General features: G+C 41.7%; 1 protein-coding gene across 1 annotated transcript in view; it reads left to right on the forward strand.

Moving 5' to 3' along the window:
* The window catches only part of LOC126481149 (dynein regulatory complex subunit 4), a 141795-nt gene that overhangs the window by 17011 nt on the left and 99652 nt on the right, over positions 1-25132 (forward strand). The window contains exons 3-4 of the mRNA XM_050104711.1: positions 12702-12798; positions 13398-13636. Coding sequence (XP_049960668.1) covers positions 12796-12798; positions 13398-13636 — 242 coding nt within the window. The 5' untranslated portion in view covers positions 12702-12795. The remainder of the gene's footprint in view (positions 1-12701; positions 12799-13397; positions 13637-25132) is intronic.

Below are 25132 nucleotides of genomic sequence, written 5' to 3' on the forward strand. Positions count from 1 at the left end.
AAGCAGATTGTAAATTGTGGTCTGGAGAGTTATGTGCTGAGTAAGTGGACAAAGGATGGAAAAGACCCACCATTGTTTAATAATGAAATTTGTTAGATGCTGAGGAAACAGAGGCTGTTGCACTCAAGGCTCAAAACGGAATGTACGAAAGATGACAAGCCAAGGTTAGTGGAGATTTGTGCATCTGTGAAAAGATCTATGTGTGGGGGGGAAAAAAAAAAAAAAAAAAAGGTGTTCAAATGTGTGTGAAATCTTATGGGCCTTAACTGCTAAGGTCATCAGTCCCTAAGCTTACACACTACTTAACCTAAATTATCCTAAGGACAAACACACACAGCCATGCCCAAGGGAGGACTCAAACCTCCCCCAGGACCAGCGGCACAGTCCATGACTGCAGCGCCTTAGACCGCTCGGCTAAAACATTGAACAAATAACACCATTACACCTTAACAAAAGATTTGGCAGAGAAACCAAGAAAATTCTGGTCTTACATAAAATCACTAAGGCTTACATTTAGCCCTTGTTGACCAGCCTGGTGTGGCAATTGAAGATAGCAAAACAAAATCCGAAGTTTTAAATTTCACGTTCAAGAAATCATTAACATAGGAAACCTGAACAAAAATATCATATGACTATCAGACAGACTCCTGTACGGACAACATAGTAATAAGCATACCTAGCATAGAGAAACAACTTAAAGATTTGATAGCAAATAAATCACTGTGTCCAGATGGAATCCCAGTTTGATTTTACAATGACTGCTCTATGGCACTGGCCCCTTATTAGCTTGCATTTGTCATGAATCTCTCACCCAGCCCAAATCCCAAGTGACTGGAAAAAGTGCAGATGACTCTGGTGTATAAGAAGGGTAAAAGAGCAGATCTGCAAAATTACAGACCAATATCCCTAACTTCTGTTTGCTGCAGAATCCTTGCACATATTCTCATTTTGAGTATAATATACTTTCCTGAGACAAGAAGCTTACACCCATGAATCAGCAAGGTTTTAGAAAGCGTCACTTGTGTGAATCTCAGATTGCCCTTTTCTCACATGATAGGCAAGGGGCAATTCCATATTTCTAGATTTCCAGAAAGCATTTGACAAAGTGTCCCATTGCAGGTTGTTAATTAAGTTGTGAGCATATGTAATAAGTTCACACATATGTGAGTGGCTCAAATACTTCTTAAATAATAGAAACCAGTATGTTGTCCTCAACCACAAGTGTTCATCAGAGATAAGGGTATTGTCAGGAGTGCCCCAGGGAAGTGCGATACAACTGCTGTTGTTCTCTATGTACATAAATGATTTGGCAGACAGGGCGGGCAACAGTCTGCATGCTGATGATGCCATGCTTTATGGTAAGGTGTCGAAGTTGAGTGTCTGTAGGAAGATACAAGACAACTTGGACAAAATTTCCAGTTGATGTGATGAATGGCAGGTAGCCCTAAATGTGGAAAAATTTGAGTTAATGTGGATGAGTAGGAAAATCAAATCTGTGAAGTTCAAATACAGTATTACTAGTATCCTGCTTGACACAGTCGAGTTATTTAAATATCTGGGCATAACATTGCAGAGCAATATTTGGTGGAAGGAGCGTGTTAGAACTGTGGTAGGGAAGGCAAATGGTTGACTAACTCAATTTTTTTTGGAGAATTCTAGGAAGCAGTGCTTCACCTATAAAGGAGACTGCAAATAGGACACTAGTGTGACCTATTCTTGAGTACTGGTCGAGTGTTTGTGATCCGCACCAGGTCAAATTGAAGGAAGACATTGAAGCAGTTCAGAACCAGATTGCTAGATTTGTTACCGGTGGGCTCGAACAATGTGTAAGTGTTATGGAGTTGCTTTGGGAGCTTTGAATGAAAATCCCTGGAGGGAAGGCGATGCTCTTTTCGAGGAACGCTGCTGAGAAAATTTAGAGAACCAGCATTTGAAGCTGATTGCCAAACGATTTTACTGCCGCCAACATACATTGTGCATAAGGACCATGAAGATAAGAGAAACTATGGCTCATAGGGAGGCATGTAGATAGTTGTTTTTCCCTCACTCTATTTGTGAGGGGAACAGGAAAGGAAATGACAAGTAGTGGTACAGGGTACCCTCTACTATGCACTGTATGGTGACTTGTGGAGTATCTGTTTGGATGCGGATGTAGGTACAATTGTCAACATCATCACACAATGCAAGGACCACCACATAGCAAATCACTGTTAGACAAAACCAGTGTAGAAATGAAAGTTACAGTAATAGGATATGCGCCAGTACTTACCAATAGCAGATTAGTGTCCCCATTAGGTTGACATCCAAGAAATACTTCAAAACTAAACATAAAACAAAATTACTGAAACAAAAATAGTTGCAAAAATTCAAATAAAAAAATATTCACCACCATTTCTAAACAAAAACTCAACTCTCTTTCATTGGCACATACATCCAGCACCTTTAAAAAAAAACTCAAACTGCTTTTTTGTCCAAACAAGACACAGCCAGAGCAAAAGCAGCACAGGCATAAAGATGCAAGCAGGTGCCAGTGCCATACTCACCACTTGCATGGGTTCCAACAGTGCCACATGTGGCACTGGGGATGAAGTTATCGACTTTGCCTCAGCCAATTGCTGGCTGAGTACAATCTGCCAATGACCAGACGACAACAGACAGAAGCCTACTCGAAAGGTAAAAGAGCAACTCTTGCTCACGTGGTTATAGATCATTGTCTAGGGTTGACTTATACAGGGAACATCTTTTAGTGAACTCTTAGATATGAACAGACAGTCGCTGTAAATTGCATTTGCTATGTACTATGGAGCTTACCTATGATTATTTGCACTTAGCCATTGAGGGCCTTTTTTTGTATTATATTGCAAGCAATGTTGCAGACTTCATTATTCATCTAGTCAAAAAGATAAGTAAACCTTTTAACTAATTTGTGTGACACAGTTACTAATTTGTTGAGGTGTTGTAGAACCTTCTTTCTCCTATCCTGCTACCTGACCCTGGGGCATATCTGTGTAATAGTGGCAGGGAGAAATTGTCTTAGTGGTGTGCTGCACCAGAAGCCATTTCATGAACTCACAAACTCTGCCTACCGTAACAACAAAGGCGACTCCACAGCAGTAGCGACAAGGCCTTTACAAAACTGGCAATGAGGGTTTAAAAAACAGACAAGCACCAGTTTTGTGGAATATTATTCTTTTAGTCATACTCATCTAAAAGGCTCTATAACACTGAAGTTCTCCTTTTCCCTCACCCAATAATACTTTTTATTGCCCCAGTATCCTTAAATTGTGTCTGTACATGCTCCTGTTTCTTTTGTACCTAAATTCTACCAAGTGATTCACAGCCAAATCCATGTACCCTACTTCATCTAACCCCTTATAACTAGCCCAGTCATCTGACATTATGATTAACCCATCTGCCTTATACCTTTTTATTAATGTAGAACAAGCTGTACCTCAAATTATTATTATTTGTTCACTCTGTATCACTCTTTCCAGTCTTTTCATAAGTATTTGACTATGTGGCCTATAACAGAATACTGACTCGTTTAACTGACCAGAATTTGTTAATCACTTCTCATTTTTACTTTTGCACAGGATTCTCCATACAGCAAGCAATTCTGGAGCTCAAAAATGAAGTACTGACAGCACTAAACAAGAAAAATCACCCAGCTGGTAGATTCAGTAACCTTGCCAGAGTTTTTGAATGAATGGATCACAAATTTCTACTTAGCAAACTAAACTGTTTTGCCATTAATGGCATCCCTCTTGCAAGGATCGAATATTTGCATCACTGGTGTCCCTGCCAATGTCATTGTCTGATGTACTCGTTGCTATCACTATCTTTTTCTGTCATCTGTGTTGCCACATATTTATAGCTGTGTCACGGGCATACTCGTTAGCAAACTCACTACCATGCTACTCCGACCATTTTCACTCCTTGTCTGTCATCTCCACTGCGGTCTCTGTATTTGCCACTTTAATCACCAGTGACATGCCCTGAAATCTTTGCCTCTTCTCAGGATTTGGTTATTCAACATTCTATCTATATAAGCTTCTCATTGTGACCAGAAATGGATTTTCCTATCACCACAAAATCAATAGTTACTTACACCCACCTCATCACTCCTACAGCCACATATTCTTTTACACCACATTTATTATCCCCACTTGTCCTTTCCACCTTTCTCACCTATCTTGCTGCAATTACAGTTCCTCCAGCCTTTCCCCTGACGTCTTTATGGCTGTCATGTAATAGAATTTGGTATATTGCTGGTGGTCTGTGTCTTCCTAACATGATATTTCAACAATGTAACTCAGCATCTTCATCAGATGTTTCCTGAGATAGGTTGCTTTTCTGACCAGGCCCCGTATTTGTTCCTGGATGTTGCCTGGTGTTCACTATGCCATCTGTGTCCATTGTGGTTGTTTCTTATGGTGATGTCCATCTCCAGGATTTCTCTCTTCTGTCTGCGCCCATTGCAGCTGTCTTCCATGGTGGCAGCCATCCCATGGTGTTCCGTATTAGGTTTACATCCACCAGGCATGTTCCTAGCATTATTGTGACACTGTACATGTTCCTTGCACTGTTTGCGACTGTTGCAGTTTTCTCTCGTGGCCATGCCATCCTCCTGGCATTCTGAATTCAGTATGTGCCTGCAAGGTGCGCTTTCTGCAGCACCATGCAGCTGTTTGAGTTGCATATTGTGTCCACACATGCTGCAGCAATATCTTGTGGTGGTAGCTGCTCTCTGGTGTTTTGTATTATATGAGCTCCCAGGTTTTGTGCCTGAGGTTTCAGGTGATTGATGTTGTTTGCTATTTTGTCCTTGACCACTGTGGCTATCTCCTGAGGAGGCAGTTGCTGCCTGGAGCTCTGTATGAGGCATGATCCTGTTAATTATACCTCTTGTCATCTGAGGCTCATTACAGGTGTTTCTGTAGTGGTTCCAAAGTTGGATTCCATGCTGTACTGAGCCAGTATCCTGCTTCTGGTTTATTAGCTTCTCCACCATCTGGGTTTCAATAGATTCATTGATGACAGTTCCCCAGAATTTAGGTGTTTGAGCCAGGATCGTGGATTTGTAATAATTCATAGTAGGTCCGAGTTCCAGGCAATATTCTGCTATTGCTGATTTAGTGGCCTGTTGTAACCTGGTAAGTCTTTAGTGTTCCTTATGTCTTATGTCCACACTTCTGGATGATTGACCAATGAAGACATGCCACATTCATGAGGTATATTGTAAATACGAGATTTTCTTAACACTAGACCATCCTAGACCATTCCAAGGAGTGCATTGATCTTGCTGAGCGGGCAGAACACACTTTTAATTTTGTGTTTCCTCAGGATCCTGCTGATCTTAACAGATATATGCCCTGTATACAGTAGAAGGGATTCCTTTCTGGTCTCTTTTGCTTGTTCCTCTTCCATTGTATCAAGTCATATTGTAGGCTGTATTGCTTTGTGGATGGCCTTTGTTTAGTATCCACTAATTGTCTAGGCCTGAGAGTGTTGTGGTTTGGTGTACAAGCGTTCTGAGCAGCCCTTTCTTCTGTGCTGGGTGGTGGCAACTGTCTGCCTGTGGATATAAGTTGGTGCATGTTAGTTTCCTATATACACTGTGGCCAAATGTGCCATCTGCTTTGCTCTTCATCAGGACATCCAGGAACGGGAGTTGACCGTCATTCTCTAGTTACAAGAATCAGGCCTCATAGGTGGCAACAGATAGCAGTTACTTCCTTGGGAGACAGACACAATGGTCATGGATAAGATAGGGCACATCAACCATCTGAAACCATCAACATAACCAAGCAGAAGACATTGTACAGGACACCAGACCGCAACTACCACCACAAGAGATTGCTGCAGCTGGTGCAGATGTAATATGCAACTGCAACAGGTGCCTGATGCTCTGGAAAGTGCACCTCACAGGTGCTTACCAAATCCAGAATGCCAGGAGGATGACATAGCCACAAGAGAAAGCTGAAATGGTCACAAACAGCATAAGGAACACCAACAGTATCACAACAGTGCTAGGAATGTGCTTGGCAGGTGCAGACCTAATACAGCCTATAGGATTCTGAACCAATATTCATTGATGTGATTCCATCTGCTTCAATGATAGACAGTGATTCTGATGGTGTGACAAGTCCTGCTGGAACCATCATGCCTAAACAGCACACCCACAATATGATGATCCAATGGAACAGTAATGGATGTTACTGTCACCTGTGGCCAGAAATACAACTGATTTTCTCTTGATCTGCAATCTGTGTTGCTCTCCAAGAAACACATTTCACTGATGACTATTCCCAACATTTTGAGGTTACCAGTCTGTCAGCACTGTACTGCTCTCAAGAAGACATCTAGAGGAATCTGGTTCGCACATATGTTGTCTGTACCATATTGGAAGTAATAGTGGCGTGGGTGCAAATGACCCCTGTAGTCAGCATTTGTAATGTTTATTTATCTGCAGGTAGGCCACTGACTTAACTGGAGATGATCACTTTAATTCAACAACTCCCCCCACCCCCTTCCTTTTCTCCTTCTTGGGGTATCAGTGCACACCTGTGGGGAAGTACTACTTTTTCTGGTAGTGGCTGTCTGATTGACCAGTTTCTTTCTTATCTTGATCTGTGTCTCTTCAATGATCCTACCAAATTATGTGCCACAAATGGCACCTTTTTGGCTATTGATCTTACAGTATCTTCACCCAATCTCATGGATTCACCATAATGGTTGCTAAATACTGATATTTGTGGCAGTGACCATTTTCCTATGATCCTGTCACTTCCTTCCCTCTGTCTGACAGACCAGTTACCACAATAAGCACTGCGAAGAGCCAAGTGGTAGTTGTATGCCCCTGTGGTCACCTTCGCCCCCTCTCTGTCAGATTACATTGGCAAAATTGCAGGAGACCCACACCACTGGAGTTGGTGTCCCCCCTTCTACAGTCCCCCTGCACCCCTGGCCAGTGCCATGGTGGACCAACAACATTGTAACAATTATCCAGGATTGCTGAAGAGCCTTGCATCGTATCAAGTGACATGTTTTACTGTCTACCCTCCTCACTTTTAAGCAACTTTGCACTAAGGTGCACTGTCTAATTAAAAGCAGTAAGAAGCAATGTGTGGTTCATGGGAGGAATCATCCACAACCGACCATCTCATTTGGTTAGAAATGGCAATTTGACACGTTTTTTCTAAATGCTAAGACTTTCCTTGCCTACATAAGGCATATAACACCACTTTTTGCTGCCACATCTTACTTACCTTCATGACAGGATTTTGAGGCTTCCTACTGATTTTCATTTGCTAGTTCTTATCCCACTGATTGCTCCAGGTTAGAGTTGGCACATCACTCATCTCTCCATGAGTCTAAGGGAATGGTGTTCCACAGGGATGTGTGCTGAATATCACACTCCTCATTGCCATCAGAGGCTAGTGATCTATGTATCACTTTCTTTTTGAATACGAGGGACATTTGATCCCCTGACACCAGCCCTTTGGTGGGATTACCTGTTGGAATACAGCTCAAGTTCCTTTGCTGGGACCTCCACGTGACCTGTGACCTATTTAGAATGTGCTCCCCATGTTTCCCTGTTCCTCCCCTGCCCTTCCCCCTTGGTTAGTACCCAGGCCACTAATTAGGACTGATCTATCTATTTCAAACTCCTAAAGTTTTGTCATCCTCATGATCTTTCAGCATCTATTCCTTTCAGTTCTTCAGTAGTATCAGGATGCTATTGTCATTTACACTGATGGCTCTAAAACCATGGATGGCAATATATATACTTTTACATCTCCTGCTGGTCAGGAACAGCATTTGTTGCTAGGAACATTTAGTGTTTTTATGGTGGAGCTGACAGTCATTAACAGAGCCCTATTTTTTATCGAGTCTGTCTCCATAGCTGAGTGGTCACCATAGATGGGTGCCATGTGGAAGACCCAGGTTTGAGTCCCTCTACTGCCAAGGATTTTTCCTTGGTGGGAGGACCAGTATGTGGTGCAAACAACCTTGTGATGCAAATTGTGGAGCTACTTGACCAAATAATAGTGGCTCCACAGTCTGGAAAGTCTGCAAAATGTCTGGGACAGCTTTGCAAGACAAAGGATGACACAGAAGGTGGTAAACATCCTTAGGGCCTTCATGACCTGACAAGGAGTTTAGGAGCTCATGTCTTTTCTTTTCTTTCTTTCTTTCTTTTTTTCCCCTGAAAAACAATATTTATAATGACTCAATCAGCAGTCCCCAGACCACTGATGGATGTAACTCTTGTCACTCTGTGATATCTGCTACTCATGACCTTCTCTCTGTCCATAGTTGGAGCGTCTGCTCAATTGTCTGCCTTTGAGTCCCAAGTCATATTGGTATCATAGGTAACGAACTGGTCAACCATCTGGCTAGAGAAACAGTTACCTGCACCATGTTTGCTCTACTGATCTCAGTCATGGATTTGTGGATGCAAAAAAGATATTGGTCCAATCAGAGATGGAACAACATGTGGTACACTACCATCCCTCTAATAAACTCTGCACTATCAAGGTGACTACTGCTACATGGTGCTTCTCCTCCCATTCCCCCTGGAAAGAATCCACCATCCTATGTTGCATCCACATTGGTCGTACCACACTAAGCTATAGTTTTATTTTATGTAACAAGTCTCCTCCACATTGCAGTCGCAGATCCTAACAGAGAGTAGCTCTTATCCCAGTGGAATGATCTTTCCTTCTGGCCCTCCACACTAAGCATGGTTCTCCAAATTTTTTGCTTTAGTATTGGTGGAGGACTCATGGACAGTTGAATTGGTTCTCTGTTTTCTCCATGAAAGTGGTTTTCATTCTTAGATAATATTTTAAACTATCTTCAGTGTAAGGACAGGGCAGTTGAGGTTGGAGCTTCTCCCACAGCTTGTAGGGCCTGGGGTACCCTCAATGCCATCTCTTATGCCAGCTGTCTCTGTCCTCCCTCTTTTAATCTGTTTTAATTGCTTTTAGATGCAGTTTGCTTTTTCTTCTGCTGCATCCTATTTACTATTTTTGGGGTAGTATGGTGGATGCTGTTCCTCTATTTAATGCTTTTGACTATAATAGATCGGGCATGGGACACCTAGGAGAGAGATGGCTCCCGTTGAGTGCAAAACATTGTGGGAACACTCTCCTGCTGCTTTAATTATTTCCCTCACGTTCTTTTATTGACCGTTCAACTGATTTCCACTATGTTTTTAGCTTTCCCACTTTTACTGTTGTGGATCTCCTGACTAGAAGGCTTTCTTTACTCTATAACTGTCTTCTCCCTTACTAAAGTTGGCAAGGGATCAGAAGCTGGTGGGGTGTTTCTTGCTACAGTTGAGCCCTAGGAAATCCCTTGTCTGCTCCGACGTATGAACTGGCCCAGTCCATATTCTTTTTACTCTTTCATAATGTATTTCTTAGCTCTGACACCCATACTACCTTCAGTGCCTCAGTTTTACCACTGCTACATACTTTCATCATTCATCACATTTATGATGGACATAACTAGCTCCAGATGAACTGCTTTTTGACTAGGGGCTGATGACCTTACTGTTTAGCCCCTTAATGCCCCAACCAACCAACATTTCAAGGCCACTATGAATCAAACAAGCAACTTTTCATCTCAAGGGTGTCTCAACAAAGTTGTTTGTGATTTAAATTTGTTGGAACAAGAGGCTGACCTTTGGCTTTGTAGGTTAAGCATGGAATCCTCTTCTCTTTCATACAATAGTGGATGGTTATTGTGACTTCTTTGTTGTTTTTTCTGAATGTCCCTCCAAGGAAGGCTGAAAGGACTTTTCTAAAGATATTCAGTCCATTATGGTGACTCCTGATCATGTTTTCAGTGTCATAATGAGAGATAAAGTTAGTCTAAAAGCTTCTCCACAATATAAACAAATTCCCTTCTGTTCAGATTCCTCACATAGTTAATCTGAAGGAGTCATGTGATGATTTTAGATTACTACTCAACTTGTCCAGAATAAGAAGTACAAATACCGTGTATGTGGAGATCTCAAGTGTAACAAATTAGGCCATACTCTATGTATAACAATACTGTCTTGCTATGTATCAGATGCTACAATACTGTTTGGTGTGCTCAAATGTCAGCAACAAAAGGCCATAGATAAAAAAATACACATCACACTAATATCTTTGCTACTTAATGTGCATATAATTTTGTAATATTCAATGTCTCTTTACGCATACTGATGAAGGAAAGAAAGGTTCCTGACATAGTAATTACAGCCATGTTTGAGACCATGTACATATCTAAAGATGATATCTTGAGAAGGAATTTGTGGCTGATACTCAGTTCACTTTGGCAATAAACAATTCTTATGTAAAAATCCACATTAAAACTTACTAAATTATTAATATCATTCATATTCAATCCTTCTAATTTACACAAGAAATCCACTAAGTTCTTGATGGGATGTACGGAATGACCTACTAGTGGAAGTAACAAAATATTTTGCTACACAGGATGTCAGATCACCAGTGTTACTGGTAATAGGGCAAAGAGAAACTCCTTCCTTGGTGGGATCTTCGGAAGCTAGGAGGGGGGGCAGGGGGGGGGGGGGGGTGTGAGGTGAGGTGAGATGAGATGTAACAGTACAATAAGAGTTGAGATTTTGGTGGTCGCCTGTGACATAGAACTTTTCTTCAGGAGGTTGTTTGTGTTCCTCTCAACCGTTTTTGTTGAGTACTTTGGAATAATTTTGACAGTTATGTTTAGGATCAAGTTTTTCATTTACCTGTCACAAACATTCAATATGCCCTCCACTGGGCACACAACAAATGTACAGACAGTTGTCATACTCATCCCCTACTTTCGTGAGAAATCATAGATATATTGCTTTCACTGCTGTTGCTGCATGATGGTGCCATTCGTTTAACATTTATGGAATGGGAGGAATGTACAAAAAAAAGAGAGAGAGAGAAAAGGAGGAGGAGGAAGAAGAAGAAGAAGAGAGAGAAGAAGAAGAAGAAATTGAGCTCAGCTGATATTAGATGCCAATAGTGCAAAGCAATATTTGTACGCTGCTTACATCTGTTCCATCATTGCGGTTCACACTCTTCGCAAAGATCAAGCTGCACAGTCATAACTGAATTCCTGCTGTTGAATGTGAGAACATGAAGTACCTTTTGTTGCTATGTACTTGACTACACACACATTGAATAATGAACAAGCAACACCAGAAAGACCACTACTGATGACTTAACGCTGGTCCCAAGGTAAACTTTTAGTTTTGAAGCATATGTTAAAATTTACCCAAAAAGTCTGTTCCCATCCACATAGAAGTTAGTCATGTGTAATCAGATGAATCTTTTCGAAACATGCTTCATGTCTTGTTGCCAAAACCAAGATTTCATATTTCAGACAAAATCATGAAAATCATATTTCAACATAATAGGCAAGTTCAAAAGTACTTTAAGTAATTAATATGTGGCAAATGCAGAAAGTAAGTTAAAGGCTCTTTATGCCACACAAATATTTCTTGTTGCTGACATACAGGCATCATATGGTTGGGAACTTTTCACTGGCTACTCCAGACCATGCTCCCATTGGCTGCTTCCAACTTGGAAAATCTGATACACCTCAACTAAATTGTGCAGATGGCCACAGTGACATTAGATTTTACAACACAACACTCATTTACTGTACTTTATGTATGTGAATTACTTCTACAATTACCTTTGATTTCATATTATTGTACCCTGATTGTCATTCAGCTCCTATTAGCACTTGAAAATTATTTTACTATAGACTGAAACTACCCACTGATAACCAAGCAAACCAATTACTATTGGATTTGTTTGGAAGCTCAGATAACAATTTTTTCTGAACTACGAGAGACATTTGTTGTTTGAAATTATTGTAACAGGTTATATTTTTGGGACTTACACCTACTGTATTCAGGATAAGACAATATTGAGAAAGAGATCTGTAAACCACATCAATTGCTAAAGAAGTAGCAAAAACTGAAATTAGTGTCAGTTAGTGACACCCTTCATCTATTCGCATACTGAATATTATTTAATGACAGAGGAAAGAAAAACTGTTTTGTAATCTATTCCGTGCAAATAACAGTGTATAAAAGCACTCTGTCTTCAGGCCACAAATGGCCCATTGGGACCATCCGACTGCTGTGTCATTCTCAGCTGAGGGTGCGAATAGGAAGGGTGTGTGGTCAGCACACTGCTGTCCCAGTTGTTATGATGGTTTTATATGACTGGAGCCGCTACTATTCAGTTGAGTAGCTCCTCAGTTGGCATCACGAGGCTGAGTGCACCCTGGAAAATGGCAACAACGCATGGCGGCCCAGGTGGTCACCCATCCAAGTGCCGGCCATACTCGACAGCACTTAACTTCGGTGATATGACAGGAACGAGTGTATCCACTGTGGCAAGACTGTTACCATATAACAGTGTATACCATTTTCAATAATGTCCTGAATCTCTTTTTCTAGTATGTTAAAACACCACAAAAAATAAAAAATATTGTTTATTGTTATAATGTTCTAAGTGCTAGCAAAAATATCAGTTCAGATACTACTTTAACACCTTGTACTTTATATCATCAAACTCTAACTATTCTACATCATATATGATTCAATATTATTAATCAGTAATTGATAAAGAAGGTATGTATGAATAAGTAAAAAAAGCTATTATTTTTCTCTTTTTCAGTAATGTAACGTGCACAATTAACAACAGCAGAGACTTAGATGTAGTCTGAAGAGTTGATTCACCAACATTTCTCAGCATCTGAAAAGATCTAAACATGGTAAGTTCTGAAAAAAGTAATGAAGTCATGTTTAAATACAGAAATGAATGCCATTGGATGCTTTGTTTCTAATGTTACTTGACTGTAGTGTTTAATTTCTGACTAGCGCATTACGTAAAATAAGGGAAAGGTAGCCACTCATCTATAGTGAATTCGTGTGGTGCATAGAAACACATGAAAGAAAACATTATTCACACTATCTTTTGAGCTCTTCCTCTTTCTCTAGCAAAAATACACTCATTTACATACACAACCACACAGAAAAATACACATTCTCATACCCAGTGCTATGGGAGTACGTCTTTGTGCATATATGTGGTTTTGTATTTAAATAAGTGTATTTTTGCTAGAGAGATATCAAAAGGTCAAAAGCTAGTTTGGATTCTGTTTTCTTTCAAGTGTTTTTAACTGCCACATTTCAGTTTGCTATAAGGTGAGTGGTTGCCTTTGCTTTATTTTACATATTACTCCACCTAGGAATATCTGTTGTTATTGTAAATTGACTAATATCTTGTGTATAGAATAATTTTGTGTCTCTCAACATTTATTTACAATGTGTTTCTCACAGATTTTTTGTTGTGAATTCTTTTTACTTCTAGCCTCCAAAAAAGAAAGGTGGAGGTAAAGGTGGCAAGAAAGATGGGGGAGGTTACATTGTGGATGGTGTGTCAACAACTGAGATGACACATGAACAACTACAAGAATTTGCTCAGAGACTGAAGGAAGAAATTGACAGAGAGCGAGAAGAAAGAAATTATTTCCAGCTTGAACGTGATAAGTTACAGACATTTTGGGAGATAACTCGTCAACAGTTAGAAGAAACCCGTGCAGAATTAAGGTATCTAAGCACTGAAGATAACTAGCTTCCACAGACACTTATTGTTATGTGCAATAACTTATATTTGCTTGATTTCAGTATCAAAGTAATCATTTGTTATCCATCCTCTCTCAATAGTGTACTATTCTAGATAGATGATATCTATTTTAGGTTGTCATATAGGTTGTCTACTATAATTATTTGTTTGAATGTGCCTCTGACCTGAAATATGGATTAAAAATCTCTGGTCATTAAATTTCACAAGGAAGGATTGCAAATAATGAAATTTTACTTATTGCCCATATAAATTATAACAAGAAGCACATGTGATTAACTTTTTAGATCACTTGGGAGTATAGAGGGTGAAAAGTTAAGTATGCAAATGTGCATATCTGACTGGGTTCTAACTGGGATGGATATCAAGTCAAACTGAACTTGTATAACAGATGTGGGTACACCCATGTTGCTTCAACTCAGTATGAGAGTCCATCAGTTGTAGTGGTTGGTGAGTGTAGGTATGCCAGTCTACCTGCAGTCATGACAAGATGTGTTCAGTATATGAGAAATATGGAAAACATGCTGGACAGGGCAAAATTCAGATGCCTTCTGTATCCAAGTAGGGTACAACATCATGGGTGATACATAGTCTTGCGTTGTATTGCTAAAAGATAACACCATAGAGACCTTGAAGCTAGGACACAGCCACTGGCCTTAACATGTCAGAAATGTAATGGGTACTGTCCAAATTATCAGCTTTGTGAACGAGAGGAGACTGTGTTATGTAACCAATGGCAAACCACTCCATCAAGCTGTACGCACACACACACACACACACACACACACACACACACACACACACACACAGGTCACACTTGTTTACAAGAAGCACAGTAGAAATGACCCACAAAACTATTGTCCAGTACCAATGACATCAACTTCTTGTAGAATCTTAGAATATATTCTGAGCTGAAACATAATGAGATACCTTGAACAGAGTGACCTCCTCCATGCCAACCAGCATGGATTCTGAAAACATTGATTATGTGAAACCCAATTCACACTTTTCCCACATGACATACTGGCAGCTTTGGATCAAGGTAGTTGGGTAGCCACAGTATTTCTTGACTTCTGAAAAGCATTTGACCGAGTACCACAGCTACAGTTATTGTGAAAAGTATGATCATATGGGGTGTTAAGTGAAATTTGTGACTGGATTGAGGACTTTTTGCCAGGGTGGACACAGCATGACCTTGCACACAATATTAATAGAACTCTCACTCACTGGTCATACCGGACTCAAGAGTCCATTACCTCAGCAACGTATTTTCACCATTGGTCCCTGTCTTGGGCTATTTCCTTCCATTCACCTTCAATACCTAGGCTCCTCAAATCAGCCTTCACATTGTCCTCCCATCTATGCCTCGGTCTCCCCAAAGGATGTTTTCCCTCTAAGTGCCCTACCAGTACTCTGCGTGGTGCCTTGCCCTCATCCATTCGAGCTACGTGACCTGCCCATTGTAGCCTACGTGATTTAATAATACTGATTATATCAGGGCTTGAATAGAGTTCGTGAACCTCTTTGTTATGCAGTTTTTGCCACTCTCTGCTAATGTCATCCTTTTTGCTCCGAAAATTTTCCTCAAAATTATGTTTTCAAATACTTGAAACGGCTTTTTCATTTTGCACAGTGAGAGACCAAATCTCACACCCATACAGCATAACTGGTAGAATAATAGTTTTGTATATTCTAATCTTTAAATTCCTAGACAATATCTGTGATGAGAGTAATTTATTCAGTAAGAAGTAGCATGCATTTCCCACCTGTAATCTCTTCTTCAGTTCGGATTCAGTCTCATTTCTCGAAGTGATGTCCACGCCTAGATATTTAAATGTGTTCACTTTTTCAAACTGCATGTCTCCAACTCTTAACATTTCCTGATCTACTGCTGTTGGCATTCTGGTAGTAACCAGGTATTTAGTTTTGTCTTCACTTATCCTTAGACCTACATCTTTACTAGCCTTGATTAACGCATTTGCATTTGCTGTTACAGATTGTTTCCTACCGCTAATGATGTTTAGATCATCTGCATACCCTAACATCTTAATATTTCCATTTAACTCCACACACTCTGAATTATATGCTGCCATTCGTACAATATATTCTAGGACTAAATTAAAAAGTAGCGGAGACAGGGCATCTCCCTGCTGAAGTCCGTTCTTTATTACGAATTCTTCTGACTCCAATTTCCCCACGCATGCCTGAAGAGTGGCAGGAGTCAATTCTGATCCCAATTTTTAAGAAGGGCAACAAAATGGATTGTAGTAATTATAGAGAGATATCGCTATTACCAGTATGTTCCAAAATTTTCTCGAATATTCTGCTAAGCAGGCTTACACTATATGCAGATGAAATTGTGGGGGATTACCAAGCTGGCTTTTGGAGGAACATATCAACTATAGACCAAATATCCACCTTGCGTCAAATTTAGGAAAAGAAATGGGAATGCAATAAACCAGTTCATAATTTTAACATAGATTTTACAAAAGCATATGATTCAGTATTGCAATCAAATATTAATGGAAACCTCAGGTTTTTTGTGGACAATGGAGTTACCTATAATGAAGTCCTACCTGAAAGAACCTGCATAAATATTCAGTTGGAACTTGATAAGATTTTAAAGTGGTCCAAAGATTGACAACTTGCTTTAAATGTTCAAAACTGGAAAACTGTGCACTTCACACAATGAACAAATATAAGTATCCTGTGACTATAATATCAGAGAGTCACTGTTGGAATCAGACAAATCATAGAAATACCTGGGTGTATCACTTTGTAGGGATATGAAGTGGAATGATCACATAGGCTCAGTTGTGGGTAAATCAGGTGGTAGAATTCGCTTTATTGGTGGAACACTGAGGAAGTGCAGTCAATCTGCAAGGGAGATTGCTTACAAATCACTCATGCAACGGGTTCTAAAATATTGCTGAAGTGTGTGGGACTCACATGAAATAGGACTAACAGGGGATATTGAATGCATACAGAGAAGGGCAGCACAAATGGTCGCAGATTTATTTGATCCATTGGAAAGTATCACAGAGATGCTGAAGAAACTGGACTGGTGGGCTCTAAACAATTACTCTAGGAATATACTGCAACCCCCTAAGTGTCACTTGCATAGCACTCTTGAGGAGAAGATTAGAATAGTTACAGCACACATATGCATTCAAACAATAATTCTTCCCACGCTACATTCATGAGTAGAACGAAAAGAAACCCTAATAGCTCGTACAATGGGTCTTACCCCCTGTCATGCACATCACGGTGGTTTGAGAGTATAGATGTAGATGTAGATACAAACTGGCAATGTCTGTTCTCTTTGGATCCTCCACATATGGATATGTCCATTGTTATGCTGTACACAGAATTGAGATGTGTCTGAAAAGAGGACTGCCACTCCAGTATCCAGCATTGTAGTTGGATGCAACACTGTTGGCATGCCTCTCTGTTGCCACATCAAGAAAGGCTGCAACATTGGTCCATATGCTGACATTCAGTAGTGCTCCAGATGTCATTGCACATCCATACATCTGTATGAATACTTTTCTTATCTTGTTGCAAACATGCCCATTTCCAGTCTCAAGGTACATGGTGGCATCTTTTGCATGATGTTGAACGTGTCCCTTCTGAAACCATTGATTCCATTTTCTCTTGAAAGTCATGGTATAGTGACTAATGCTAGCAGCAATATCTCTGAACCATAAAACGTTGTCTTGATAGGTCATGATCCAGCTCGTATTGAATTCCAACACATGCTGTTCTTACAAGGGGCATAACATGACTCACAAACAAATTACATCCAAATGTGATTTCTAAATTAGAAACCCTTTGCTTTCCACACATACAGATTGTAGATACTGTTGCTTGTACGCATTGTATGCAGTGGCACTGAAAAGGTATGCATTTGCATATCTAAGCCTGTAGTACACCTCATGCCAATTTGACATTTGGTGCATGGCACTTTTGTGATGTTGCAACTTTATTGGACAGCAATGTAATTCACAAAAATAACGTGAGTGGAAAAACAAAGTCTACATGGTCAGTAGCTCATTATGTGCAGAATCCCCATTTTTGCTGATGACACTAAGTACTTTGTACATGAAAAGTAGTTGAAATGTCTTCTGGATATCCCCTTATACTACACAATTTTTGTTGTTTTTAGTGTGATGAACTGACACTATAGTATACATCTCTGGCATGTTACTGTAGAATTTGTCACAAATTCACGTTAAATGCAAGTCCTTGCGTTTCACATTTGTATTTACGTATATAAGCTGATGTATGGTATTTTCTTCATGTCAGAGTTATATCATAGGTTTTAGGTAAATTTGTTTCTAAAACCTGGATCTTAAAATTTTACGTAAAATTTAAATGTGCATAAGTGCATTTTGTGGTCATTGTACCAAAAAATATGCATATATTATAAGATATTGTGTATATTCGAATGGTGTGTGGTAATCCACCATGTTACCACTTGTCCCATAGTGATGATGCTGCTGTGACTACCACATTTTGCAAGGTGCCAACACAAGCTATTCAGCTCACCCGCAAAAGTGTCCGGCAATGCAGGGCCAGCCACCAGGTGGTGGCACGATCAAGCATCAGAAGACAGCACTGCATTTGGGACCCTGTATACCACTGACAGTCAGCACTACCTCAACGTGCCGATCAACAGGCTGACTTCATATAACCCCAGAGTGGAGATAACTCTTTCTCATTTCATTATTGTAATTACTCATAGTAACTTGGACTCTACTCTTTGCGATGAATTGTGATTTGTGTCTGGGACTGGCTTGTACCCTGGACTTGTATGGAAGCTCAGAACTGTGTTCACTTTAAAATAGTTAGAACTTTGTGTGTGTTCTTATTTGTGTCTGGAACTGACACACAAGTGACGATGAGGGTGGTTGGACTTCCATGTGGGTTGTTCACTAATTTGAGGGTTATGACTGACACATCCTTGTAGGCTGTGCTTCAAAGTTTACTGCAGTAGCAGTTGGAAAGCCAATAGAATTTGTACTTGCAACAGCAAGAACACACAGCCATGTTGGGCAGTGTGTTGATACAACAGCTGGAAAAGCCACAGCAACTGCTAGCCCATCTGCCTCCCTTCCTCACCCACAATGAATCTTCAGAAGACTGAAAGGCATGCGAGAAGTATTTATACCAACACTTCACTGCCTTCACTGCTGCTACCATTAAGGGTCTTTTTTTCATGGATTACACCCCAAATGTATCAGTTGTTGGGGAATTGGCTCCACTTCAGGAACATAATTACCTTTCATTTGATGAAATGTGTTTCTTATTGGTGTCTTATTATCACTGGCCTACTCATCTTATTTGCATGAGGGTGAAGTTTTACCACTGCAGGAAGCAACCTCATCAATTGTATCATACTTGGTGCCATTATCTTAGCTCTCAGTACAAGGAGTCAGGAATGCTATCATTAGGTTAGTACCAGGTAAAGAAGTCCACCAACGGACGCTACAATTTGAAGACCTCCACCTTTGAAGAGGTCCTTTCTATTGCTCACTTGTTTGTAATTCATCATAGTCAGGCTGCCAGTTGGATTTGTGGGTGGATGTGGCTGCTGTCAACTTGGCCAATGGCAGGCATTTGGGTTCAACCAAGTCCTTGGAGGCATAAATCATGGCAACACAATGTGCCCTTAAGCCATACACCAGACAAACACATCCATGATGGGTTGTTTTCTGCAAGCCCCTTCCTTCATGTCCTGCCTTTTTTGTTCAACATGACTGACCTGACTGACCAAAGTGTTGACCTGCCTGCCATCACTGTCGAAAGGCGGGACACATTGCAGTGGCATGTCACTGTCCACTCATGCCGTAACCTTCAGCCTCCAAACAATGAGCATTAATGTTATCAGCCCTGTGTGTCACAGTCGTGCAACAGTTTCTAACAAGTTTTTCATCAATGTGCGTATTAACAGGATGCTATTTCAGCTGCAAGAATATAAAGGCATCCTTGTGCGTCTTATTAATTGTCATATATAAAAACAAAGATGAGGTGACTTACCGAACAAAAGCGCTGGCAGGTCGATAGACACACAAACAAACACAAACACACACACAAAATTCAAGCTTTCGCAACAAACTGTTGCCTCATCAGGAAAGAGGGAAGGAGAGGGGAAGACGAAAGGAAGTGGGTTTTAAGGGAGAGGGTAAGGAGTCATTCCAATCCCGGGAGCGGAAAGACTTACCTTAGGGGGAAAAAAGGACAGGTATACACTCGCACACACGCACATATCCATCCACACATACAGACACAAGCAGACATATTTAAAGACAAAGAGTTTGGGCAGAGATGTCAGTCGAGGCAGAAGTGTAGAGGCAAAGAAGTTGTTGAAAGACAGGTGAGGTATGAGTGGCGGCAACTTGAAATTAGCGGAGATTGAGGCCTGGCGGATGACGAGAAGAGAGGATATACTGAAGGGCAAGTTCCCATCTCCGGAGTTCGGATAGGTTGGTGTTGGTGGGAAGTATCCAGATAACCCGGACGGTGTAACACTGTGCCAAGATGTGCTGGCTGTGCACCAAGGCATGTTTAGCCACAGGGTGATCCTCATTACCAACAAACACTGTCTGCCTGTGTCCATTCATGCGAATGGACAGTTTGTTGCTGGTCATTCCCACATAGAATGCATCACAGTGTAGGCAGGTCAGTTGGTAAATCACGTGGGTGCTTTCACACGTGGCTCTGCCTCTGATCGTGTACACCTTCCGGGTTACAGGACTGGAGTAGGTGGTGGTGGGAGGGTGCATGGGACAGGTTTTGCATCGGGGGCGGTTACAAGGATAGGAGCCAGAGGGTAGGGAAGGTGGTTTGGGGATTTCATAGGGATGAACTAACAGGTTACGAAGGTTAGGTGGACGGCGGAAAGACACTCTTGGCGGAGTGGGGAGGATTTCATGAAGGATGGATCTCATTTCAGGGCAGGATTTGAGGAAGTCGTATCCCTGCTGGAGAGCCACATTCAGAGTCTGGTCCAGTCCCGGAAAGTATCCTGTCACAAGTGGGGCACTTTTGTGGTTCTTCTGTGGGGGATTCTGGGTTTGAGGGGACGAGGAAGTGGCTCTGGTTATTTGCTTCTGTACCAGGTCGGGAGGGTAGTTGCGGGATGCGAAAGCTGTTTTCAGGTTGTTGGTGTAATGATTCAGGGATTCCGGACTGGAGCAGATTCGTTTGCCACGAAGACCTAGGCTGTAGGGAAGGGACCGTTTGATGTGGAATGGGTGGCAGCTGTCATAATGGAGGTACTGTTGCTTGTTGGTGGGTTTGATGTGGACGGACGTGTGAAGTTGGCCATTGGACAGGTGGAGGTCAACGTCAAGGAAAGTGGCATGGGATTTGGAGTAGGACCAGGTGAAACTGATGGAACCAAAGGAGTTGAGGTTGGAGAGGAAGTTCTGGAGTTCTTCTTCACTGTGAGTCCAGATCATGAAGATGTCATCAATAAATCTGTACCAAACTTTGGGTTGGCAGACTTGGGTAACCAAGAAGGCTTCCTCTAAGCGACCCATGAATAGGTTGGCGTACGAGGGGGCCATCCTGGTGCCCATGGCTGTTCCCTTTAATTGTTGGTATGTCTGGCCCTCAAAAGTGAAGAAGTTGTGGGTCAGGATGAAGCTGGCTAAGGTGATGAGGAAAGAGGTTTTAGGTAGGGTGGCAGGTGATCGGCGTGAAAGGAAATGCTCCATCGCAGCGAGGCCCTGGACGTGCGGAATATTTGTGTATAAGGACGTGGCATCAATGGTTACAAGGATGGTTTCCGGGGGTAACAGATTGGGTAAGGATTCCAGGCGTTCAAGGAAGTGGTTGGTGTCCTTGATGAAGGATGGGAGACTGCATGTAATGGGTTGAAGGTGTTGTCATATGTACCTGCACCTCGGTGCACCCCCTGGATCCTGCTATTTATCTTGTAAGCCACAACAGCCAACAGATCCCCATTCTTGGACAATTTGCAGCAGAAATTATATACAAGGCAGTGATCTGTCCATTAATTTTTGTTGTGGTGTACAGTGCTTTCCTGAAAAACTTGTTTAGCTTTGATGCTTTCACAGTGTACGATTTCATTATTGCCAATTTGGTTAACCGTATTTTTACCAAGTCCCATATCAGAAACTTAATGAACTTTAAATGGTTTTTTCAATCTTTTTTTCAGTAAAGCTAGGTATTTTATTTTACTGCTGCTATCACCTATAACTGATGGGGACAGCCTCTTTGCTTTTTTTTATCTTTTTTCCAGTGTCACTGGTGCTCCACAATCAGGCTTTTGAGGTGAAACTTCCTGGCAGATTAAAACTGTGTGCCGGACCGAGACTCGAACTCAAGACCTTTGCCTTTTGCGGGCAAGTGCTCTACCAGCTGAGCTACCCAAGCATGGCTCACGCCCCGTCCTCACAGCTGCCATTACCTCGTCTCCTACATTCCAAACTTTTACAGAAGCTCTCCTGCGAACCTTACAGAACTTGAGTCTCAGTCCGGCACACAGTTTTAATCTGCCAGGAAGTTTCATGTCAGCGCACACTCCACTGCAGAGTGAACATCTCATTCTGGAAGCATCCCCTAGGTTGTGGCTAAGCCATGTCTCTGCAGTATCCTGTCTTTCAGGAGTGCTAGTTCTGCAAGGTTCGCAGGAGAGCTTCTGTAAAAGTTTGGAATGTAGGAGATGAGGTACTGGCAGAAGTAAAGCTGTGAGGACGGGGTGTGAGTCATGCTTGGGTGGATCAGTTGGTAGAGCACTTGCCCGCGAAAGGCAAATGTCCCAAGTTTGAGTCTCGGTCCGGCACACAGTTTTAATCTGCCAGGAAGTTTTATCAGCACACACTCCACTGCAGAGTGAAAATCTCATTCTGGAAGCTTTTGATGTATTGAACGTATTTCATCCACCCAGTGGACTTTGTGCTAGTGATCATCAAGAAACCAACTGGTGAGCTCCAACTTTGCAATGATTTGAAGGTGGCAGTCAATGGACAAGCTGTGATAGACACATACCCCACCACATGTCTGGAGGAATTGGTGATGAAATAGGCAGAAGGTCAATATTTTCAAAGTTGTAGCTATTGGGGGCATATCTGAAGCTCCTGCTTGATGAGGCATCTTAGCAGTTACTTGTCGTCAACACCCCTATTGTCTCTACAGGTATAAAGGGTAGCAAGTGTTCCAGCTCTTTTCATTGTTTCTTGGAGCAACTCGTACAATGTGTTCCTTGTGATTTCAACTGTCTGGATGATATTATGAGGGTTGACTGAAAAGGCATGCCTCCACCTTCATAACTCTTCAGCAGTTGGCAGCATTGGTATGCAGCAGGTACTGGCTTGTTCCGTAGCCTCTTCTCTACAGCTCCAGTTGGCAGGAAGCCTTAGCATGGAATGGTTGTGTTGTTACAGTGTAAAATATGGAGCCCTGAACAGACGGTCGGTCAATGCGATTTAAGCAACTTGCAGTCCTTGAATTCTTGACAGCAGAAGGCGTCACCTCAAAGAAGATTCATCAGAGAATGAAAGCAGTTTATGGTGATTGTGTTGATGTGTGTACTGTGCGTCTTCCTTCTCGTAATGTGAGAGGAGTCCCTGGCAAATTTCAAGCCTGTTTGCCTTCATTTCAGGAGTCATGATCCGGGGTACCCATCGTGCACAGATCTTCGGATAGCCAAGCAAAGCAATAATGTGATCCACATGTTCTTGTGAAATGCTGATTGTGCTTGCAGTTTCTCTCTGAGTGATACAACAATTGTCCTGAGTCAATCTGTCAACATTTTGCTTATGAAACTCGGTTGTTACTGTCACAGTATGTCCAACTCTTTGTTTGTCATGCAGATCAGATGTTCCCACCTCAACATCTTTAAACTTACTTGCCCAACGACACACAGTACTCACATCAACACAATCACCATAAACTCCTTTCATTCTCTGATGAATCTCCTTTGGGGTGACACCTTCTGCTGTCAAGAATTCAATGACTGCACATTGCTTAAATCGCATTGACCGACCGTCTGTGCAGGGTTCCATACTTTACACTTTAACAACACAACTGTTCAATGCTAAGGCTTCCCAAAAACAGGAGCAGTAGAGAAGAGGCTACAGAACAAGCCAGTACCTGCTGCATATCAATGCTGCCAACTGTTGAAGAGTTATCAAGGTGGAGGCATTACTTTTCAGTCAACCCTCGCATAATCATGGGCTCCTCCACCAAGGAGTATCTGTGGAACCTTCGGCTTCTATTTCAGACTCTGCAGGATGTGGGTGTCAAGTGTAATCTTGAACAATCACTCTTCTTTTAGCACTTTTTTGAATACCTCGGACATGGGCAAATGAGCCAGTGACCAGTCACATTGCTGTCATTGATGCTCTTCCTCTATCCTCTAACCTGAAGAGGTTCAGGCTTTCCTGGACGAAATTGTTTATCATCATAAATTCATCCCACAACCGGCTGCCAATGCACGTTCTCTTAATTGGTCACTAAAAGAGGGTATGCTGTTTATTTGGACAAGTGCTTGTGGCCATGCATGTACATCTTTGAAGGACAATCTTTGTTTAGCCCTTTGCCTTGCCACATTCCAGCCAGATACGCAGCTTGTTTTGGATACTGAAGCATGTACATCTTTGAAGAACAATAGTTGTTTGGCCCTGTGTCTTGCCACATTCCAGCCAAATAAGCAGCTTGTTTAGGATACTGAAGCATCCCAGTTTGAGCTGGGAGCTGTGCTGACCCATTGCAGTGCTGACAGTTCAAAGCATGTGACAGTGTTCACCTCCAAGACACTCAAAACAGTGTAGAAGAATTATTCCCTGTATGAGAAGGAGGTCCTGATTATCGTTTATGTGATCAAGAAATTTCATGCATTTTTATATGATGTGAAGTTTCACCTTGTCACAGATCACAAGCTGTTAGTGTTCCTGTTTAACCCCTACTGCACCTATCAGACAAGATGGCTTGCAGACTACAACTATGGACCCTGTTCCTCAGTCATTCCCATTGTGAGATTCACTTCTACCCAACAGCTTAGCACTCCATTGTGGGCACTCTTTTGAATCTTTCTGTGGGTCCCAATGCCAGATTTAAGAGGAAATCCTTGACGGGGAAGCTCAGCAGGCATAGGAAAGCTGTCCTGTTATGAGCTCGAATATCACTCTTGCTATCAGCATGGATCCTTTACTCTGCCAGGTGCAGTGAATACCCAGCAAGGGTGGCCCAAATGACCTCTAGCCCAAGCATCGGACCCCATCTGTAATTATTTTCTGCTGCACCACAGACTGACTCTTGTCAAAGGTGTGATCTTTTTGATGATGGAACATACCATTCTGTGGTAGTCATTCCAGCTTTCCTCCAGTGGGACGTCCTTCATTTCTTGCATCACAGCCATTCGGATGTGTCACAGACAAAGATGCTTGCTCACCACTGTGTCTACTGTCCTCAGGTCAGCCAGGCAATTGAAC

The sequence above is a fragment of the Schistocerca serialis genome, chromosome 5 (assembly GCF_023864345.2).
Source record: "Schistocerca serialis cubense isolate TAMUIC-IGC-003099 chromosome 5, iqSchSeri2.2, whole genome shotgun sequence".
NCBI lineage: Eukaryota > Metazoa > Arthropoda > Insecta > Orthoptera > Acrididae > Schistocerca > Schistocerca serialis.